General features: G+C 39.3%; 2 protein-coding genes across 2 annotated transcripts in view; both read left to right on the top strand.

Annotated features, from left to right (window-relative positions):
* The first annotated feature begins 36 nt into the window (after positions 1 to 36).
* LOC138708886 (dynein axonemal heavy chain 5-like) lies at positions 37 to 7162 on the top strand. Its single transcript, XM_069839169.1, has 6 exons — positions 37 to 54; positions 1521 to 1668; positions 1747 to 1928; positions 2090 to 2296; positions 4005 to 4201; positions 7000 to 7162. Exons 1-6 carry the CDS (start codon positions 37 to 39, stop codon positions 7160 to 7162), a joined length of 915 nt encoding a protein of 304 aa, XP_069695270.1.
* A 75-nt stretch (positions 7163 to 7237) lies between these two features.
* Dhc1 (Dynein heavy chain 1) overlaps positions 7238 to 23216 on the top strand; it is a 110333-nt gene continuing 94354 nt past the window's right edge. Inside the window, exons 1-9 of the mRNA XM_069824965.1 lie at positions 7238 to 7348; positions 7499 to 7798; positions 8563 to 8726; positions 13257 to 13508; positions 14889 to 15084; positions 18236 to 18471; positions 18563 to 18844; positions 20354 to 20592; positions 22917 to 23157. Of these exons, the coding sequence (XP_069681066.1) occupies positions 7246 to 7348; positions 7499 to 7798; positions 8563 to 8726; positions 13257 to 13508; positions 14889 to 15084; positions 18236 to 18471; positions 18563 to 18844; positions 20354 to 20592; positions 22917 to 23157 (2013 nt within the window). The 5' untranslated portion in view covers positions 7238 to 7245. The remainder of the gene's footprint in view (positions 7349 to 7498; positions 7799 to 8562; positions 8727 to 13256; positions 13509 to 14888; positions 15085 to 18235; positions 18472 to 18562; positions 18845 to 20353; positions 20593 to 22916; positions 23158 to 23216) is intronic.

Below are 23216 nucleotides of genomic sequence, written 5' to 3'. Positions count from 1 at the left end.
TGTGTTAACTTTGAATAGTAGTTGGCATACCCAACTATGACGATCAGCTTTCCAGTAAGTGTCTGAACTGTTTAAATCTCGATATTGATGATGAATAACGAAAGAAATTAAGTACTTTTGAATACCTTATACATGCTATTGTCAAGGTACAGCAATTTTCTTTGGTTAGAAAATGCATTACTAGTGATATCGAGCTCCATTTGAGGTTATCAGAACCAGAGTGATCTAAGTTCTGACATATTTAACTTCGGAAGTTGAAGATAGCAGTTCGCGTGGTATAACTTTTTGCCAGTAGATGATGGAGCTTATGTACATCACTCAGTAGAAACAACATTCAGGTATCATTATACATCAGTGCACTTCTCATTATATGGATCTTTTCAATATTAAACTTGGCTCTGATTGACTGGACTGTGTGACTGTTGGTGTTCCAAATAAGTACTTTAGTACGGTTCTTGGCATCTCTCAGTGCAGTCCCTACCCGGAGATCCGATTGAGGGACTATTTTACCTCCGGAGAATTTTACACTGAGGGACTCCATGAATCATAAAATATAGTGGGACTGCGTTGGTGTTAATGCAGCTTATGTGGGTACCTCTTTTTTTTTTTTTTGTGGTATACCTGGAAACGAGAAAGTCGATAATATTGCAAAACAGGCAACATATTTGCAACCAACACCTCTTCAAGTGATATCTCTATCCATTGCTTTTGCTTCAGTAAAGTCTCATTTTACAAACCTATGGATCAACAATTAGCTCTCTTCTGACAAAGGAAAAATTTTACAATCTGTACAAAAGAAACCAAATGTTCTGAAAATGTACAAAAACTTGCCCAGACATGTTCCAACATTTTTAACAAGAGCCAGAACAGGTCACATTGTCACTCAATTGTACCTACACCGATTTCACATTTCTGATAATCCTACTTGTCTGGTGTCATAATCATGATGAAGATCTGGAACACATTCTTCTACACTGTCCATCCATAAACCACAAAAGAAGTAAATTAAAATCATCAGTACCAGTTGCAGAAGACACAGCCCTGCAGTATATATTGACCACACCCCAACTCTGGCTACTAGCAACAGCATCTATAATGAACACCGATCGAAATACCCCTCATTTCTCGTGAAAAACAACAACTGAATAGACTACAGTGAACTTTATGTTGTCAGCAAACAGCTGGATACATTAAGAAGATTGATTGATTGATTGATTGATTGATTGATCAGTGCACTTTTCTCATTTTTCGTAAATTTGATACTTAGATCACTATGATTCTAATGGCCTCATTTGATCTCTGGCATTCCAATATAATTCACTGTTTAGGTTTGATTTTGCTTAGAATTTTGAATCATCCTCTCTGCAGTGACGTAAATGCTAATTATTGCAGACGAACTTTGACACATTTATGTTGCCAAAAGTCGGAATCTCGCTACTGTTCACCTGTTACTGATGTTGTATCCAGAATTAATCCCCCCCCTTTTTCTGGAAATGTATGCAAATGTGTGTTATGTGTAGGTGAGCGAGAAGATTCCGCTGACCAAGATGGACGAGAAGTACGACAGGGTGCTCAAGTACTGCGAGCACGAGGTGGACCGCATCTTCAAGTTGTTTCGCAAGCAGAAGGAAGACCCTCCTCTCTCCCGGAACTTCCCTCCAATTGCCGGTGAGGTGAGGTGAAGTGTGTGTGCACGTGACAAGTCTTGTTGGTTGTGCAGTTGTGATGGAGCCGCTTGCTGTGCAGGCCGCATCAAGTGGGCGCGCTCGCTGCACAGTCACCTGGGGGACCTGGTGCTGGAGGCCTCCTCCCACCCCGTGCTCAAGACGCTGCCTCTCACCTCCGAGGTCCTGCGCCGCTATAATGTTGTCAGCACGGCGCTGGTCAACTACGAGGCCGAGATGAAGGACACGTGGATGAAACAGAACGTGAGTACTGTATCCAAACAGTAAGCAATAGCAGTAGACATGTTTAAGCCCTTATCTCCTTGATCTGACTTCGCAGCCCCCAAGTTCCCTATCTCAGAATGTTCTGTATAATATCCTCTATTTCCTGTTTTACTGAATCACCCTGTATATGTAATCTGCAGGTGTGGATGCTGGACGACAGTCTGAACCTGAAGCTGCTGACAATGTGTCAGGAATCGGGTCAGCTGAAAGTGAACCTGGACCACCAGGTGAAGCAGCTGATCCGGGAGGCAGACTGCCTGGCCAAGATGGGCTTCCCCATGCCCATCGTGACGCGCACCTTGCTCTCCAAGAGGGACCACTTCGTGCATATCAGCGACTCCTTGCAGGTGTGTCCAGTGCAATTTATTGTCTTGTATCTTGATATTTGCTACTATTCCCGTAATCTCTTTTTTCTTTCCTTCTTTCTTTCTTTCTTTCCTTCTTTCTTTCTTTTTTTCCTTCTTTCTTTCCTTCCTTCTTTCTTTCCGTCCTTCTTTCTTTCCTTCTTTCTATCTTTCTTTCCTTCTTTCTTTCTTTCCTTCTTTCTTTCCTTCCTTCTTTCTTTCCTTCTTTCTTTCTTTCTTTCTTTCCTTCTTTCTTTCCTTCTTTCTTTCTTTCCTTCTTTCTTTCCTTCTTTCTTTCCTTCCTTCTTTCTTTCCTTCTTTCTTTCTTTCTTTCTTTCCTTCTTTCTTTCTTTCCTTCTTTCTTTCCTTCTTTCTTTCCTTTTTTCCTTCCTTCTTTCTTTCCTTCTTTCTTTCTTTCTTTCCTTCTTTTTTCCTTCTTTCTTTCTTTCTTTCTCTCTTTCTTTTTTTCCTTCTTTCTTTCTTTCCTTCTTTCTTTCTCTCTTTCCTTATTTCTTTCCTTCTTTCTTTCTTTCCTTTCCTTCTTTCTTTCTTTCCTTCTTTCCTTCTTTCTTTCCTTCTTTCTTTCCTTCTTTCCTTCCTTCTTTCTTTCCTTCTTTCTTTCTTTTTTTCTTTCTTTCTTTCCTTCTTTCTTTCTTTCTCTTTCTTTTTTCCTTCTTTCTTTCTTTCCTTTCTTTCTTTCTTTCTTTCCTTCCTTCTTTCTTTCCTTCTTGTTTTCTTTCCTTCTTTTTTTTTCTTTATTTCCGTCTTTCTTTCCTTCTTTCTTTCTTTCTTTCCTTCATTCTTTCTTTCTCTCTCTCTTTCTTTCTTTCTCTCTTTCTTTCTTTTCTTCTTTCTTTCTTTCCTTCTTTCTTTCTTTCTCTCTCTCTCTCTCTTTCTTTCTTTCTTTCCTTTTCTCTTTCTTTCTCTCTTTCCTTCTTTCTTTCTTTCCTTCTTTCTTTCTTTCTTTCCTTCTTTCTTTCTCTCTTTCTTTCTTTCTCTCTTTCCTTCTTTCTTTCTTCCTTTCTTTCTTTCTTTCTTTCTTTCTTTCACATTGTACAGAAGATGAAAGGAAATCATTGTGATGCGAAAATACTGTCTTGGGAGTTTTACTGATATACACTTTTTCGGTATTTCTTGTACAAAAAAAAAATCGGGGTAGGCTTACAGCCGCAAGTTTTACACGAAAATACGTCGCTGTTATTCTGGTATTCTTCATCTGACATAATTAGGAACATTAAATCCAGACATTTGAGATGGGCAGGGCATGTAGCACGTATGGGCGAATCCAGAAATGCATATAGAGTGTTAGTTGAGAGGCTGGAGGGAAAAAGACCTTTGGGGAGGCCGAGACGTAGATGGGAGGATAATATTAAAATGAATTTGAGGGAGGTGGGATATGATGGTGGAGACTGGATTAATCTTGCTCAGGATAGGGACCGATGGCGGGCTTATGTGAGGGCGGCAATGAACCTCCGGGTTCCTTAAACGCCATAAGTAAGTAAGTAGGCCTAAGCATGGACAGCTGACGAAAGAATATTGAAAACTTTCCATAGAAGTATTTCTCTGAAACATTTTCAGAGGTCACTTTGTCATAGAAGTACTGTACATATTTTTTAAAAGTCAACTTGAAATGTAAGTTTTTCAAAAAACTATTTGTTGTAGAAACATTTCTCAAAAACTTTGTTGTTGAAGCATTCTGCCTTGCACCCAGCTGCTGCTGAACCAGTTCCTGGTGACAGTGCGCCGCGTGAAGCTGGAGGTCCGACCCTTGTTCCTGCCCCAGCTGGTGCGCTTGTCTTCCATGTTGTCGCCTGGACTGAACACGATCACGTGGACGGACCAAGGCTGGAAGAGTTTCTGTCAAAACACCACGGAAGCCATAAAGAGCTTCGATGTTCTCGTTACGAGGTAAGACTCTTCTTGCGCAATTTTAAACTCACCAGCAGCTCACCGTGTGCTGAGAGAGATTGACTGTTCTGTCTATAAAATGTGAATCAGATTACTACCTCTCTGCTATAGATGAATTTAGTACTTACAAATTGAAGTAAACAATAGAATTGTACAATAAATCGTTTTGTCCAATATCATGCCAGTGATTTAATTACTGATAGTTCAAATTAAGTGTTATTTCTCCTCATCTATTGCCGTATTTACTCGAATGTAAGACGAGATTTTTTTTTACCGAATTCTCGAATCTAAGAATCTGTGGTCGTCTTAAAATTGTAGATTAAGGAACATCGTTACGCCCACTCAAAGTCAATGTTTTTATATTGCATAGTATAGTGATGGCATGGAATACTACTGGTAAATGAATAAAGAAAATTCTTAGGAAGTCTCTTCAAAATAGAGTTGACTTCCTTTCGGGTAAATGAGTACTTTCGCAAGCTTTGAAACTCTCTTTGAGTTACAATTAACTCATTATTGCTATTTCATGAAAAGGGTATTGGGAAATAACAGTGTTTCTGTTTTGTCTAGAGTTACCAGAGTGTACGTTTTTTTTTCCGTATTCTTACGGTTTTTTACCTTAAAATACATCTTCCGTAATTTTAGAGTTACCTACGTTTTCTTCAGCTATATAATTATTTTCAGCGTGTGTCAATTAGCCTATATATAGAGAAAAGTAATTTCAGTATCCTTGAATCTTCCAAAGTAATAGTAACCCTCAATAAAAAAAAAAACTACAGCAAAGAATATCAGACAGGTTTTTTGGAAGTGGGGCTAAAGGAGATTTGAAAGTTTTACAGCAAAATGTGCAGCGGAAAACAGAGGAGGACTTTCTATTATGTTATGAAAATATTTTGAAGTATTTGATTTTAGTCATGCAACAATTACAGGCAGTTCAGTGAATTGTGTTTGGACAGAAAGATCCGATATTGTGACTTTGAAGTTGCTGCAGGTCTCTTGTTTACAGAATTTTGTTAACTCTGATGAATTCTAAGAAGATTTTTGTGAATCATAAGGACAATTACCTATGGAACAGGAAATCAGTATTGTTGGAAAGTGGGTTGACTTTTTTTCTGAAGTAAATGTAATAATAGTTCCAAATATTGCAAAGGTACCGGTAATTAGTTTTCTGTTCAGTACACCAGGTGCTAATGCCTGTGGTGATGAAGTTCAAGTGGACAGATGTAAGAATTAAGTGTTCTGTTGACTTGACGAAGTCTGAACTAGAAGTATTTCTCGGCTTCAATGTAATGCAGAGAATTTATCTTAAACAACAAAAATAATAAAAAAATTACTTCAGGCTACCAGTAATCATCTGTTAAATATAACTGATGTCAGCAATCCTTCATGTTTTCCTAGGTACGAATAGTTCCATTACGTTTACATTAGAAATGTGTATATGTAGGTCTAACAAAAGGTTCTTTATATAATCTTCATCTTACGATGTTTGGTGAAGTATACATGTCCGTTGATGTGACATATTAATGAATTTAAATACTATTATAGTCACAATCATGCCATGGTATGAAAGAATATTTAAATTAATTAATATGTCACATCAACGGATGTGTATACGTCACCAAACATCGTAAGATGAAGATTACATTTGTAAAAAAGTTTCATTCAATCCATAAGCAGTGCTGACTAGATCAGACGCTTTGGACAGTACTCTATAACAGAGTCGCCAGTATGAAAGGATAATTCCAAGCCTTTGGCGTGAGACGAACTCGATAGCTCAGTGGTAGAGCGCCTGACCGGAGTACAGGAAGTCGCAGGTTCGATTCCCGCTCGAGGTTGTGAAATTTTTCTTTCATACCATGGCATGATTGTGACTATAATAGTATTTAAATTCATTAAAAGGTTCTTTAAATGTATTTTATAATGTTAAGTGTCTAAACTAGAGTTAAGAATGGTAATGACCTTACATCTGAAACAGTAAACTAGGTATATGCTACTAAATCTCTGAGAAGTTTGTGTACATAAATCTTCCTGACTTTTTTATGAATATCTCCCCCCCCCCCAAAATAAATCTGGCAACCCTAGCTTTGTCCACCAGACATGATGAAATATCTTTAAGAAGTCGAACCACCAGGAGGCTAAGTACTGGCAGAATTTGTGGACATTTATTCCTGGATCAACAATTGGCTCTCTTCTGACAAAGGAAAAATTTTACAGTCTGTACAAAGGAAACCAAATGACCTGGAAATGTACAAAAACTTGCCCAGACATGTTCAAACATGTTTAACAAGAGCCAGAACAGGCCACATTGTCACTCAATTGTACCTACACCGATTTCACATTTCTGATAATCCTACTTGTCTGGTGTCATAATCATGATGAAGATCTGGAACACATTCTTCTATACTGTCCATCCGTAAACCACAAAAGAAGTAAATTAAAATCATCAGTACCAGTTGCAGAAGACACAGCCCTGCAGTATATATTGACTACACCCCACATCTGGCTACAAGCAACAGGCATCTATAATGAACACCGGTCAAAATACCCCTCATTTCTCGTGAAAAACAACAACTGAATAGACTACAGTGGACTATAGTGGACTTTATGTTGTCAGCAAACAGCTGGATACATTAAGAAGATTGATTGATTCCTTGCGTTACAAATGCAATCAAGTTTATTGTGCATCTTGCAATAGTCATGCACTTCATTACTGCTTACAGATTAATTGGATTCAGCAATAGTTTTGAGATTAATCAATAATTTCTTCAAACAATGAACTCAGCAAAAGTGTCTGGTTGCAGAGTACACGACGTATATTCGAACCGCATCCTCCAAGTTCTGTCAAGCATGCAGAAAGTGACCCTCCAGTCCCTTCCAGTAGAAGAGCCGTGGACTGTGGAGGAGTTCCTGGAACACACCGAGGACACCTGCCGCCACGCTGCCATGGTGCGTTGTGTATCTTAATGCTGTATTGGTGTGTGAGTGTGAAGAACATGCTTGCTTACATCTTCTTTATATTTCTGAAGGAGCTGAATCGCAAGAGTGTGATGGTAGAGGAAGCTGTGGAAGAAGTGTTGGAGCTGGTCAGAAATGCGGCCCAAGCCTTCAAAGCCAACAGTGTTGGAGACGAATTTGACTTTGTCATGGAAGGTAAGACCAACCATCTCTGCCCTCCCCTTCCAACTGTAAGCTTTTTACAAAACACTTTCACTAGTGCGTCAGACACTCCTAGTCAATCAGTCATTCAAACTATAGCTGAATGTTGGACTTCTCGGTACTGACTGATCATTGCTGTCTCAGAGGAAAGCGGTGGGGGCAAGGACGCCACTCAGGCTCGTGCAGACAACTCGGTGGCTGAGAACCCGGCGGCCCAGCAGCAGCAGGACTGGAGCGTGGTGTGGGAGTACTTCGACAACCCTCAGAAGCTGCTGCTGCAGCCGGGCGGCACGTTCTCGAAGGTGATGCAGGACATGGTGCGCAACGCCGTGGCCGAGATGCGGCGCTACTACAGCCGCAAGGTGGTGGACGTGCTCATCAAGGTCACGCGCCACTCCCTGGACTGCCTGCGCAAGCGCTTCAGCCCCGACTCTGACATCACAGGTTCGTCATTATAAGCTTTCGTTTAGACTTGGCCTGTTACAGTTGGTGGGGGTTCTTCACCACTACTCTTGGCGAGCTCAGGATTCCGTGAGATGTCCTCCCCCTTCTTTTTCAGATGCTCTTAGGACCATTTTGGTGGAATTCTATAGATAGCTCATACCGCACATTATTAATTAACCAGGATATCCGTGACGCATCTGGAGTAACATATTACACCAGTTGATAATGCACATATTACATTAGTTGATAATAAAATATATCACACCAAATGATAATGAAATATGTTACATCAGTTGATATTAAACATTATACAATTTATGATAAAAATATGACTTCAGTTAATAAACGTTTTAAATTAGTTGATAATAAAACATATCACACCAGTTGATATTAAACATTATACAATTTATTTTTATTTATGTAGGTTATTTTACGACGTTTTATCAAAATCTTAGGTTATTTAGCGTCTGAATGAGGTGATGGTGGTAATGCCGGTGAAATGAGTCTGGGGTCCAGCACTGAAAGTTACCCAGCATTTGCTCATATTAGGTTGAGGGAAAACCCAGGAAAAACCTCAACCAGGTAACTTGCCCCGACTGGGAATTGAACCCGGGCCACCTGGTTTCGCGGCCAGACGCGCTGACCATTACTCCACAATAAACATTTTACCCTAGTTGATAATAAAACATATCACACCATTATTGTACTTAGAACGAGAAGTGCTGCACTTTAATAAAGTGCTACAGCTCACGTTTGCACAGCAGGGCACACTCAACCCGTGTTCCTGCTGCATGCGACCCTGATGATCCCTCGAGTTGCGGTCCGTCCGAGCCTCGAGGACGTGCAAGACGCTCTGGTGGCTGCTGGCAAGTTCATTACCAGCGTGTCCAAGGGAGTGGGGCAGTGGACCGGTGGAAAAGGCCAGCAGGTGGTGTACACTGCATGAAAACACAAGAGTGCATGAATCTTTGCTGTTCACAGGGGAGGGGGCAATGGTCCCTACTGAAGAGTCATGTTTATTTTGTTACTTTTTAATATACCACGTAGAGAGATAGGTTTGGAAGTAAATCCCGAAAAGACAAAGTATATGATTATTGAAAAATGAGTTCTATTCAGTCTATGATTATGTCTCGTGACGAGAATATTGTACGAAATGGAAATATAAAAATTGGAAATTTATCTTTTGAAGACGTGGAGATGTTCAAATATCTTGGAGCAACAGTTACAAATATAAATGATACTCGGGAGGAAATTAAACGCAGAATAAATATGGGAAATGCCTGTTATTATTCGGTTGAGAAGCTTTTATCATCTAGTCTGCTGTCAAAAAATCTGAAAGTTAGAATTTATAAAACAGTTATATTACCGGTTGTTCTGTATGGTTGTGAAACTTGGACTCTCACTTTGAGAGAGGAACATAGGTTAAGGGTATTTGAGAATAAAGTACTTGGGAAAATATTTGGGGCTAAGAGGGATGAAGTTACAGGAGAATGGAGAAAGTTACACAACGCAGAACTGCACGCATTGTATTCTTCACCTGACATAATTAGGAACATTAAATCCAGACGTTTGAGATGGACAGGGCATGTAGCACGTATGGGCGAATCCAGAAATGCATATAGAGTGTTAGTTGGGAGGCTGGAGGGGAAAAGACCTTTAGGGAGGCCGAGAAGTAGATGGGAAGGTAATATTAAAATGGATTTGAGGGAGGTGGGATATGATGATAAAGAATGGATTAATCTTGCTCAGGATAGGGACCAATGGCGGGCTTATGTGAGGGCGGCAATGAACCTTCGGGTTCCTTAAAAGCCAGTAAGTAAGTTAGTAATATACCACGTAGATTTCTTAAACATAGTGTGTTCACGACTGTGTATATTACTTTGGTTTCGTTACAATATATCGGAAGAGAGATGGCACAGATTGTTACTTCTAAAGTTTTAACAACATGGATAGCTGTCGAGAATGTGTGTTTCCCTACTGAACCTGTCTGTACACATATCTACCTGCATGGCTATTCTTTCTTCTTCTTTCTCTCTGTCTTGCTATGTAACACTGCGTCTATCCGGAAAGTATCCTATATTTAATATTTAAAAACAAATTAGTCTCTGTTCTCCTGACATTAGGTAAACAAAAGCAAGATTAAGAAAAGAAGCAGTACCTGTATGTATTTTCCTCTATTACTTTAAATAACAAGAACACATGTTCACTAATTAAATTACAACAGTAATTCTGTGCATAGGAAAATATCAGCCAAATTGAAGGAAGAAAAACAGTAGCAGTATACATTAAACCTGTTGTCTCTCTCCATTACCATACTGAAATCTACTGCACTCATATAAGTACCGGTATCTGCATGAAGGCAGCTGACAGTAGCTTTCATTGTTAGTCAGGGTTGGGCAGATAAAACCGGCCCCATCTCATGTCATATGATTTGGAAAATAAATTATGTAGGGTATTGATTTCTTTTCTTTCTTTTTTCTTGAAAATGTAATTATGTTGGCTATAGAAAGTATATGTACTAAATTGTCGAGGGTAATTTTTGTTTTTAGGAAGTTAAGGCCATTGGTTTCAACAGAAACTCTCAGACAGGTATATTTTGCACTGTTTGAATCTCACATTAACTATGGAATTCATAGTCAACAGCAACAGGAGTCAATAGCATCTTATTATTACAAAAACGAGCACTGAGGGTAATATTCAATAAAAATACCAAGGAATCATGTAGACCACTATTTCCAGAGTTAAAGGTAATGACAGTTTACAATCTATTCATTTACAGAACCTTGATATTCCTCAGATCCAACATAGATCTTTATCAGACTAGATCAGATATACATTCCTTCAACACTAGAAATAAAGATAAATTAGATTACACAAGGTGCAGATTGAGTGTAAGCTCAAATACCTGCTTTTTTAATGGCATAAATATATTTAATAAGTTACCATTGGAAGCGAAAAAGTTACCAATAAATAGGTTTAAGTCCTGCATACATAGATGGTTGCTGAACAGACCTTTTTATTCAGTGAATGAATTCATGGAGTGTGATGTAAATATTGTATTTTAGAAATGTAACCCTTTCTTTATATTTTAATTTGTCTCTTTGTATTTTAATTATACCTTTTGTCCTTATATAAATGTGTTAACCTACAGCATACTCTGTTTATCTCTCAGTGTTTGTTTATTTGACTATGTATGTTTATTTGCTTATAATTATTTGTCTATATTTATTTGTGCTAAGTTTGTTTATGCATGTGTCAGTGTATGTGTGCGTGTGTGTGTATTATCGAACCTGACGATGTCATATCCAGGCCTTGTACACTGGTTTCTGACAAATAAATATTATTATTATTATTATTATTATTATTATTATTATTATTATTATTATTATTATTATTATTATACTGTACCTTCCGCGTGTTTTGTGTCATTGTTGTTGCGCCATTGTTGCTTATAACCTCTTCTGGTTGCTGTTTAAAAGTCAGACGTTCTAAACACATGTAAAGAGTTGTTTTTTAAATAAGCATGACTTATTCAATACCAGAGCGAATATTCATTGTGGAGGCGTACGTACAGACCAGCTCTATTAAGGAAACACAACAATTATTCAGAGACAAATATCCGCTTCGCTCAGTACCAGCGAAAAGCAGCATTCAAGATTTGGTGCGAAAATGGCGTACGACTGGATCAATAAAAAATGTAACAAGGAACAGAACTCCTTCTGTCCGGACTCCTCAACTACGGCGCGAATTAATGAATTTATGACTAGGAGTCCTCGAGATTGGCTCAACAGGTTCATGTGAGTAGGAGAACTTGCGGACTGCATCCGCAGTATCACCCATGAGGAATTGACACGTGTTTTCATGAACCTGTTAAAACGTGCACAGAAGTGTCTAGATGCAGATGGAGGGCACTTCCAACATTTATTATGAAGGTAAATGCATTTTATTTTCATTCCATTTGAAGTTTGTTTCAAATCAATTCATAACACGGGCCGGTTTTATCTGCCCAACCCTGTATCTCAGAAGCCTTTGAGCGCTCTATAATTTGGCTTCGCTTGATTTTACACAATTAACTTCCATCCAAAACAGAACCATCAAAATCAGTGACTACTGAAGCATGTCGCCCTTTCTTAGGTTCAGCAACAGCTCCTTGCATTTCGTTTTCACTTTAAACAGTAAATGTCGTGAAGTTTTGTTTGCCATCATTAAAGTGTTAATATTTCCCTCTATGCCCCAAACATAAAGAAATGGACATGGAACATCTGAGGCATTGTGCAGCACTCCAGAATTTTCGAGATATCACCTCCAAATATTGGGAAGCAAGAAGGAGAATAACTTCACTGTTAGGTCTTCAGCATTAGATATCTACATACATACATACATATTTCCTAACTTTACTTTTCTTTTTTAACGTTAAACATTTATGCTCCAAAATCAAATGGATAAAACATTACGGAAGTTTCAACATATGACATCACTTGCTTAGCAACGGATCAGACTCTTGCATTAATATGGAATGCACTTACTTTCTTGCATGAATTATATTTCTTATTTCTCTTAACACAGATCCATACTAACAACTCACCAACAAACCAATTCAGATGAAACATAGTAATTTCATTGTAAATACTTGTACAGATATGAAGAGTCCACTGCAAGAATGATGGATGTCACTTTCTTGTCGAAAATGAACCAAGACTGTCAATGCATAGCTTAAGACATATAGAATGTACATACAGAGTTATATGGCTGCATTAACACTGATAGTCATTGTCCAGTAATGATCGGAAAATCACAGTTAAGCTTTGAGCGCTAAGCATTTCAACCTTTCAATTGCTTCTCCTGCAAAATGTATTCCAAATGACAGCCATCATTCTTGCAGTGGACTCTTCATATATTATAGTGTATATTCACTAAAGAAATAAAGTAAAAATAATCGTTGACAATACAACACATAAATTGTATTAAATTTATTTCGCTCTCAATCATATTCACAATCCTTATAAATATGAAGCTATCCCTTAAAAATCTAAATATCAGAATAACAGCCAAATGTGAACATAATGCCTTGTTACTTTTTGCATTTCTATGTATATACTTCAAAATAAAGTGTTATTATTTTATCATGTATATCTATAAAAAGAATCACAAGTGTGGCTGACAAGAACTTCTTTCTATCTTTAATATGAACTTCACACCTTTTCTTTCAGCTTAGTTGCTTTATTGCCATTAACTGATACTGCATTACTGGATTTTAATTTACTGTCGACAGTTGGTTTGCAGCATACTTTTGTGTAAATACGTTGTAGTGACATCTACTTTTGTTTTTCTCTTCTCTGTCTCTTCCCTGTCTCTGTCTGTCGTTGTGCTGTCTGACCCTTGTAAATACCCCCGTCTGTGTGTAACTGTGTGGACCCTGTGTACTACCCCCACACTGCACCCCCGCACCCTCGCACAGAAGGGTGGCTGGCGCAAGTTAGCCAGCCCGCAGACCCAGGTGCTCGTTGACGTGGTTACCCGACTGGAGCAGGGCCCCCTGCGGGGCAGCGAGGACCCCAAGGCGCGACGGCGCCGTCTGTACCGGCTGGCGTCAGAGGAGCGGCCGGTGTTCCCGGTGCAGCAGAGGAACTTCTACAACCACGTGATGGAGAACAAGGAGGTCGTCAAGATGCTGTCCCTGCTGTCCACCTGCACACAGGACGTCAAGAAGGTGAGCGTGCAGATGGGAATACAATTCATTCCCAAAATAAACTCCAACCACATACAATCTTTTTTTTTTTTGGAGCTGTAGGTATCAGCAAAATTATGTGGGCCTTTATAGTAAATACCGGTACCATACCTTAACATTATCACATTGATTGAATTTTTTGTATAATGATTACATATTTGTAATGATTTGATGAATTAATTAGACAGAGACATTATTAAGATGTGAGGTGAGAAAACGGTGGGTTACTGGCTGTTAGAGGTGTGGCATAGATCTACAGTCGCCATATGATATTCACTGTAATCACAAGTCATGTTACAAAAGTCTTGATTCTTCAAGTGTATAAAGTTTACTGATTATTGTGTATTTAAGTAATGCCTACCAACAAATTCTCATGTCAATGAGGGAATTACGGCGTAATTTTGGTACGAGACTAATAAGTAATCATTTGTGGGCTCCATGAAGCCCAGATCTAACACACTGTGCTAATATATATATATATATATATATATATATATATATATACAGTGTCCCATCAAATGGCAGGCCCTTCACTTCAAATCCAATCTTTCCTGTGTTCTGCCTTCCTCTTAGTCTCCGCATACGATCCATATATCTTAATGTCATCTATCATCTGATATCTTCATCTGCCCCGAACTCTTCTCCCCTTCACCTTTCCTTCCAGTGCATCCTTCAGTAGGCAATTTCTTCTGCGCTAATAGTCCAACCAATTTCTTTTTCTCTTCCTGTTCAGTATCAGCATCATTCTTTCTTCACCCAATCTTTCCAACACAACTTCATTTCATATTCTCTCTGTCCATTTCACATGTTCCATCCTTCTCCATATCCACATTTCAAATGCTCCTAGTTGCTTTTCTTCACTTCGTCGTAATGTCCATGTTTCTGCCCCATACAGTGCCACACTCCACACAAAGCACTTCACTAGTCTAGTTCTTTTTCCAGAGGTCCGCAGAAGATGTTCCTTCTCCTATTAAAAGCTTCCTTTGCCATTGCTATCCTCCTTTTGACTTCCTGGCAGCAGCTCATGTTACTGCTTATAGTACACCCCAAGTATCTGAAGCTGTCACTTGCTCCACTCCTCATTTAGAATTCGCAAGTTTACCTTCTTTATTTTTCTTCCTATGACCATGGTATTCGTCTTGTTTGCATTTATCTTCATTCCATACTGCTCACAGCTGTCATTTAGCTCCAGTAGATATCCTTTAGTATCATATCCTCTTCTGCTAACAACGCCATTTCATCAGTAAATATTACACACTTTATTCTTCTTCCTCGTACTCTCACCTCTCCCATGTTCTTCACTAAATCCTCCAACAAGATGGTGAACAGGGTAGGGAATGAAGGTTGTGTCCCCTGCTGCAGGAGATGGCGCAGTTCCTGGAGCGCTGGGCGCCGTACAAGTTCCTGTGGAAGAACAACGAGCAGAGCAAGCGGGAGATGCTGGACGCCAGCCTCAACGACTTCGAGAGCTGGCTGCGCCGCCACTGCGAGCTGGAGTCCTCGCTCGCAACCGAGGCGGACCAGCATCTGTTTGGTGGCTGCCTGGCTGTCTCTGCAGGTCAGTGCGGGGGGGGGGGGGGTCTTTTAAATAACACTAGTGGCTTGTGCAGCAAATGCTGCTAACTAAGTTCATTACAAGTTCAAATTAAATTTTTTCAAATTTATTTCCAATGAAGAATACCAGACATTTTGGAAGTTATTACTTACTTACTTACTTACTTACAAATGGCTTTTAAGGAACCCGAAGGTTCATTGCCGCCCTCACATAAGCCCGCCAGCAGTCCCTATCCTGTGCAAGATTAATCCATTCTCTACCATCATATCCCACCTCCCTCAAATCCATTTTAATATTATCTTCCCATCTACGTCTCGGCCTCCCTAAAGATCTTTTTCCCTCCGGTCTCCCAACTAACACTCTATATGCATTTCTGGATTCGCCCATACATGCTACATGCCCTGCCCATCTCAAACGTCTGGATTTAATGTTCCTAATTATGTCAGGTGAAGAATACAATGCGTGGAAGTTATTTGCTGCCATAATAATGAAACATAGATCTATCCCTCTGAATGGTTTTCTTCATGCTAAATACTTTTTATTTAACCTATACATCTTCAGTTCTTGAGTTCCAATGCGAAAACGCAAGTAACAATGTCAGAACAATCAGTCTGTTTTACATGTGAGAGTGAAGCAATAGCTATTTCAGGTTGTTGTGGAAGAGTTATGAAAATATCCTCTCCTCTCTCCCCTCTGCCCTTTGTCCTCGTGCCCTCGTGCCCTCTAGCCCTCGTGCCCTCTAGCCCTCGTGTCCTCGTGCCCTCATGCCCTCTAGCCCTCGTGCCCTCTAGCCCTCATGCCCTCTAGCCCTCGTGCCCTCTAGTCCTCTAGCCCTCGTGCCCTCATGCCCTCGTGCCCTCTAGCCCTCGTGCCCTCTAGCCCTCGTGCTCTCGTGCCCTCATGCCCTCGTGGCCTCGTGCCCTCATGCCCTCGTGCTCTCGTGCCCTCATCCCTCGTGCCCTCATGCCCTCGTGCCCTCTAGCCCTCGTGCCCTCTAGTCCTCGTGCCCTCTAGTCCTCGTGCCCTCGTGCCCTCATGCCCTCGTGCTCCCGTGCCCTCGTGCTCTCGTGCCCTCGTGCCTTCGTGCTCTCCTGCTCTTGTGCCCTCTGCCCTCATGCCCTCTTCTCTTCTCTTCTCCTTTTCTTTTCTTCCTGTTTTCTTGTTTTTTGCCTTCTTTCTCCATTCGCTTGCTTTCTATGTGATTCTCAATCTCTCCTACTGTATCTTAGATCTTTGTCATTGTCACAAGTTTCATATTCAATCTCTACATTGCCTTCAGCGTCATCATTAGCATCATCATCTGAACTTTCATCTATGATCTGCAGAGTAGTGTCGATCACCACGTAAGTTTTCATCCAGTGTTATTTTGTTAGATAAAACACACTTAAGGGAATAAATAAACTGCACTAACAAAAAAATTTTTATGAATACTATTGATACGTAAATCTGACGTACACTTCCAAATAATTATATCTCATAATAAGTTGGCCAAGAGTGTAAGTTGCAACCTGCTGTCACGACTATAGTCAGCAACTGAAAAACGGAGGCATAGCTAGAAGAAGGAGGTGCTCTCTTGGCGGGAAAAGTAGTGAGGATCAATTGTTTATCCATTATACGTTAAAATTACATACGACAGAAGTTTTAAACAATGGCATTACTTCCTTGTGAGCAGGAAGGAAACCACTGTTTGAACACAGTATAGAGATATGTTCCCTATACTGTGGTTTGATTTCCACATATCCTACAAGTTTAATACAAGTAGTGTTAAGTTCATAACAATAACCTTAGTATCTCGTCGTCATGTTACTTCTCTTCAAATAATTATCTACAGTCAGATGGAAAGAAGTTTATGAGATTATACGTTCTCGTGCATAAAATCGAAACTTCACGTTGATGTCGATGTTATAGGCATTCCTAATTTATAGTCTCAACAAATGTTGACGCAACATCTGACGATCGACCACGCTGTTACGTAAGTTTTATAGTTTTCAGTACAGTAATATATATATATATATATATATATATATATATATATATATATATATATATATATAGAGCCGTTACTCAGTATATTATAGAAATGAAGATCTAATATAAAATCTTCTTTAAGTAAGTAGACTTAAGGCCCGAAAAGATTTCACTTTCATATCATCAGTATACTATTATGTGTTGCATTAACTATAATAATATTTCATTTTTAATGGTTATAATGTCACCAAACATTCTTAAGTTTTGTAGTTCTTAATATCGAATACACAGCTGTACTCGGAAAACTACAGACCAGAGAATCAGACTTGTAAATTATTTTTATACGTTATCAAAAAATTACACAAATGAAGATCGACATATTGGCATTATGATGTGAAAGAATCTGAGCCATCTGAACTCTAAGTATGTCAGCAATCCTGTAGGTCATGGCCTTAGTGTAGTAGTCTATTGTTTATTGTAGTGTGTGTTTTGTTTTATTCTGAAATGCAATTAATTAGTTCTCAAAACTGACGAAATATGGATTTTGGAAAATAGGAAAATGATGTAGGAAAATTGACATTTCACTGAAAACTACTATTTTTCTGAAAAACTTTGGATTCCAAGCTTCAAAATGAGGGGTCATTTATTAAAATCCTTTCAGCCGTTTTCCCGTAATTTTCATTACCAGTTCAAATTATATATATATATAGATTATTACCACCACCACCACAATTGTGAGTGCACTTCAACCATAACCATCAGATTGTTTCCAGTGCACGAAGTATTGTGAAGCGGTATATATTCCAGATTCAAATTTTCACAGAAATGCATGTATTCAACATTCTTAATGCTGGAAAAGTGATTTTTCGCATGCTGTTTGTGTGCTGATATCTCTCCTAAACAAATGTCTATTCTGTTATGCTTATTACAATCCACGTATTGCAACACATTAAAGAGAACAGTAATTGTGAAGCAATGAAATTTATAAATGCTAATGTACCGGTATGTTACAGATGGACTAGGCTATTTAAAATTAATAAATTGAATGTATATGGAAGACTGAAGTTATTTAAAAAAGAACATTTCTTCCAAGAGAATGGTGTCAGGGCATTAGCAGCATACAATAAAGCACCTGGAATAGTTAATTTCTGTAGCCTAATACCTCGTTAATTTTTTGATGTCACAGAGCGCCTCAAGTTCGGCCTCCTGACGGAGATCAAGAGCTGCACGCACCGCATCGGTCAGGTGCTGAAGAAGAAGTACCGGCGTGAGATGGACTACGTGTACGCCGTGATAAACGAGATGGACCGCAAGCTGGAGCGTCCGGTGAGGGACCTGGATGACGTGCGAATGGTGATGGACACGCTGAAGAAGATACGGGAGCAGGAAGTGGACATGGAGCTGAGGATAGACCCCATCGAGGTGCGGAGTTCATAACTCTCTTGAAAGAAAAGAGAACAAATTGTCTCACATCTCCTGCGGAAGATCCTCAGTTTGAACTGCTTTGTTGCAGGAGGCGTTCAACGTCGTGACCCGGTACGAACTGCCGGTGGACAGGGAAGACCTGGAGCAGGTGGACAACCTGCGGTACACGTGGCAGCAGCTGCTGGCGCGGGCGCAGGACACCAACTGCCTGCTGCTGTCGCTGCAGCCGCACTTCGCAGACGACCTGCGGCACAACCTGGAGTGCTTCCAGCGCGACACCGTGCAGTACTGCCATGACTACCGCACGTCGGGACCCATGATGCCGGGCCTCACCCCGCGCGAGGCCTCTGACAGGCTCCTGCTCTTCCAGGTTCGATGCTATCCTAACTTGGATTTCTTGCGCTTTCATGATACCATCTATTACAAAGAACCACAACCTCTGTCCTGTAACTCTTCACTGCCACATAATTCTGTCTACCAGAAAGCAATATTTCATCCAAGGCAACATGAAATATGATTTGGATTTTAAGTAAAAAGAGTGTCATTAACCATAGAAGCAGCTCAAATGTGCTTCTTAAGATCATTGTTAGGATTTACACGTTTGGATGATCGAATATACAGAAAAAATTAAAAGGCAAAAAGAAGGTGATAATTTTACAAATTCACTTTTCAGGAAAGTATCTACAATTGCATCATGTTAACTAATCACCAAACAACAATAATAATAATAATAATAATAATAATAATAATAATATTGATGATGATTTATTTAGAAAAAAAACACTTCAACTTTCCCATCTACTACCAGTAATAAAATGTATTAGCTTTCAATAGACATGTAGTAGATTGGAATTATATAAAATAATTAAGGATAACGATTACAATGAACTACACATAGACTCAAATTGTACGAATAAATAGGAAATAACAGAGATTACATTGATCTAAATATTCACTGAAATTATACAAAACAACTATTATTATTACTATTATTATTATTATTATTATTATTATCATTATTATTATTATTATTATTACTATTATTATTATTATTATTATTATTATTATTATTATTATCCCCCCAGTAGATTGTAGTACATGCTTTAAGCATTGTTAGTATTACAGCTAATTTTACAAATTGATTATTCTTATTTAAATTACTGGTAGCTACATTTATATTACAAATTAATTAGAAACAGTAGGCTAATACAGTAATACACATAGAAAACTTAGTTATACAATTTAAAGATATTTAATAAAATTAAAAATACTATACAATTTAACATTACATGATAATAAAACTAATTTAATTGTTAATAACTTATAAAATAAAAATTATCTGTTAATATGTATTATATGGGACTCACATCCCTGGCCCTATGAAGAATGACTCTTACTCACTCCAAAGCTACTTGAAACCACGCCCCTATTCGCCAGCTTCCGAACTGATAACATCTACAGTACAGGCTTCATAAAAACGTAAACGAATCACTATACCTGTATTAACCCCTGCGGTAGCTGAATGGCCAGACTTTCAGCCTGTCAACACTTATCAGCTCCACTACATCCCCACTCCCAGCTTCCCCCGTGATGTTCTCCTCCGGCCAGGGCCGGTGAGGTGAGTCCCACGCTGTATATTTGATGTATTTACCTACTAATAATAATAAGTCAACCACAAACTTGCGGCAAAGACGTGAAAATAATTTAACGAATTAAATCCGAAGTAGCCCTAGTGAACTAGTTGTAATAGGAGGTCTGCGAGGATAGCACATGTCCACTTCGTGGTCGAACTGTGAGTTCTTCCCAGCAATGATGCACTTTTGACAGCCAAGAAGCAGAACACTGAAGAAAACCCATTTTGTTGTAATTGTGATTGCAGAACCAGTTTGACGGCATGTGGCGGAAGCTGCAGACCTACCAGAGTGGAGAGGAGCTGTTTGGGATGCCCCAGACGGACTACCCTGAACTGGGCACCATCCGCAAGGAGCTGAACCTGCTGCAGAAGCTGTACAAGCTGTACAACGACGTGATCGACCGCGTCAGCAGCTACTACGACATCCCGTGGGGCGAGGTCAACATCGAGGAGATCAACAACGAGCTCATGGAGTTCCAGAACAGGTCAGACGTGATGTTTGCTTAAGCAACAACAACAATAATGATATAGTGAATATAACACAGCTTTGGGAAGTTTTAATAGCTTAAAATTACGTCACTATAGAATATTCACGTTTTGATGAACTAAAATTTAAAATCAGTACTTTATTTGAAGCTGAAGTTGCAGGTACCCCCATAAATATGCTGGTTACATACTAACATTTTAGAATCATATTCTGAGTCTTGAATAAAAATTGGTTGGTTGATTGCTAATGCTCGGCTTGTTGGAGAACTTCCTGCATCCCAGTGGTGTGAAGTTTTATCTTCATTTTGAAATGCAGTACACTGTAGGAAGTGACTTCTGTCCAGCACAGATCGGGTTCGTTGCTGACAACACATTTTGAAGAATGTTGTATCTGTCAAGATGATGATATACTCTCTTATATATAACTTTTTCGAAAACCTTTGAGAAGACTGGTAGAAGGGATAAGGGCCTCTAGTTTTCGGGTGAAGTTCTATCCCTTTTCTTGTACAGCATTTGTTTGTGAACCGTCTTACCCCTCAGTGTACGTAATTCCACTGTTTAGTTTCACTGTCACTGGAATCTCTTTTGTGTATTTTGATAAATTGCTTTCTTCTTCTTCTTCACTTCAGGGATCAGACTGAAAGTCTGTTCCAGCTTAACGTTTCCTTGGTCTCTTGTTCCTTTTGGTCTATATGTTAATATTCGGTTGCTATCCATTCTCTTTAGTTGTTCAATTCACTGCTCCCTAAAATTACGGATCTTTTCTTCCAGTGATACAACGTTTAGTTCGCGTCTTATGTCGTCATTCTTAATTCTATCTAGCTTAGTGCAATGTTTGACTGATCTTAGAAACTTCATTTCAGATTTGAATAATTTAAAGGGAAAAATTGTTCCGGGGCCGGGTATCGATCCCGGGACCTCTGGTTGAACGTACCAGCACTCTGCCAACTGAGCTATCCGGAAACTCCACCCGACACCATCTCAACCTTTCCCTTTATATCCACACAACTCGCGTGGGCTGACGAAACGCCAGAGACCCACATCGAACAATTTTTCCCTTGAAATTATTCAAATCTTCTTTACAGGGAGCTTTACCTGAAAGACTAGATTTGCATAATATATACGTTACTGTGGACGTTAACAGAAAACCACAATTCCAAGTCACACAGAGATTGTGTGCACTCAATGTGGGTCTCTGGCGTTTTGTCAGCCCACACGAGTTATGTGGATATAAAGGGAAAGGTTGAGACAGTGTCGGGTGGAGTTCCTGGGTAGCTCAGTTGGCAGAGCGCTGGTACGTTCAACCAGAGGTCCCGGGATCGATACCCGGCACCGGAACAATTTTTCCCTTGAAATTATTCAAATCTGCTTTACAGGGAGCTTTACCTGAAAGACTAGATTTGCATTCATTTCAGATGTTTGCAATTTCTTGTGAGAGTCCAGGTGTCTGATCCATGTAACAGAACTGGTATTGCTGTTATATTATAAAACTTTATTTATGTGTCTTTTCTTGTTTCACCTTTCAGTGTTCTGTTATTATTGTACCACATATCTGCTGGATCATTGAAAGTTTGTTTCTACTTTCACTTGTGTGTTTGTAAGCGACTTCACAGCCAAGTATTTGAAACTAGTCACCTGTTGTATAGATGTGTCATTTAAAGTAATTTAGTTTTGACACTGTATTTTTCATTGAAAGCCATTGTCTTGTGTTTTTATGTGCCGAAATTTTAAAATTATACATCTCACTTATTCTTTGTAACTGATATATTGATTTCTGTAGATCATCTTCACCTTTATTTATTAAAACCTGGTCATCCACAAATAGCATTGTCTTAATACTAAAATTAGGAGTGATTTTAATACCATTAGGCGATCTGTTGTTCCATTCTCTAAGAATGTCGTCCATATAATTATGTTAAAAACATAGTGAAATACTACAGCCTTGTCTTACATCTTACACCTTGATTAATTGCTTTCTGTATAATTAATTTTTATGAATGGAATGATGATTTATTGTGATTAATTTGCCTTTTCTGGCTAAGAAGTGTGCCTTTTCACTGCCTAGTGTGTTGCAATGTGAGGCAATCCTCTTTTATTGTATGGATTGGTGTACTATTTCAGAAAACTTTTTCACTTGTTTTTACAGCAACTATCACTTCCATAACAGACTTAGAATTATTCACAGCTTTACAAAAAAAATTAAAATGGTGGAATAGTTGTTCCAAGGCTGAATTAATAGCTTCAGTTACCTATAAAAATGAATTGAGTTTGTACCAAGACCCATAAATGTAGATGTGAATCCGTAATATTTGTCTGTTTGCAGGTGTCGCAAGCTGCCCAAAGCCTTGAAGGAGTGGCCGGCATTCCACGCACTCAAGCGCACAGTGGACGACTTCAACGACATGTGTCCGCTGCTGGAGCTGATGGCGAACAAGGCCATGAAGCCGCGGCACTGGCAGCGCATCATGGAGGTGCTCAAACACAACTTCGACCTGGAGAGCGAGAACTTCTGCCTGAAGAACATCCTGGAGGCTCCGCTGCTCAAGTACAAGGAAGACATCGAGGTGGGTTCTTGCATAAAGGACCTCTTTCCATCACAGCATCTGTTTGTTGAAGCCTTCCT

The sequence above is a fragment of the Periplaneta americana genome, chromosome 1 (genome assembly GCF_040183065.1).
Source record: "Periplaneta americana isolate PAMFEO1 chromosome 1, P.americana_PAMFEO1_priV1, whole genome shotgun sequence".
In the NCBI taxonomy this organism is placed as follows: domain Eukaryota; kingdom Metazoa; phylum Arthropoda; class Insecta; order Blattodea; family Blattidae; genus Periplaneta; species Periplaneta americana.
Note: the sequence above shows the minus strand (reverse complement) of the source record. Positions and strands in the feature narration are given on the sequence as shown.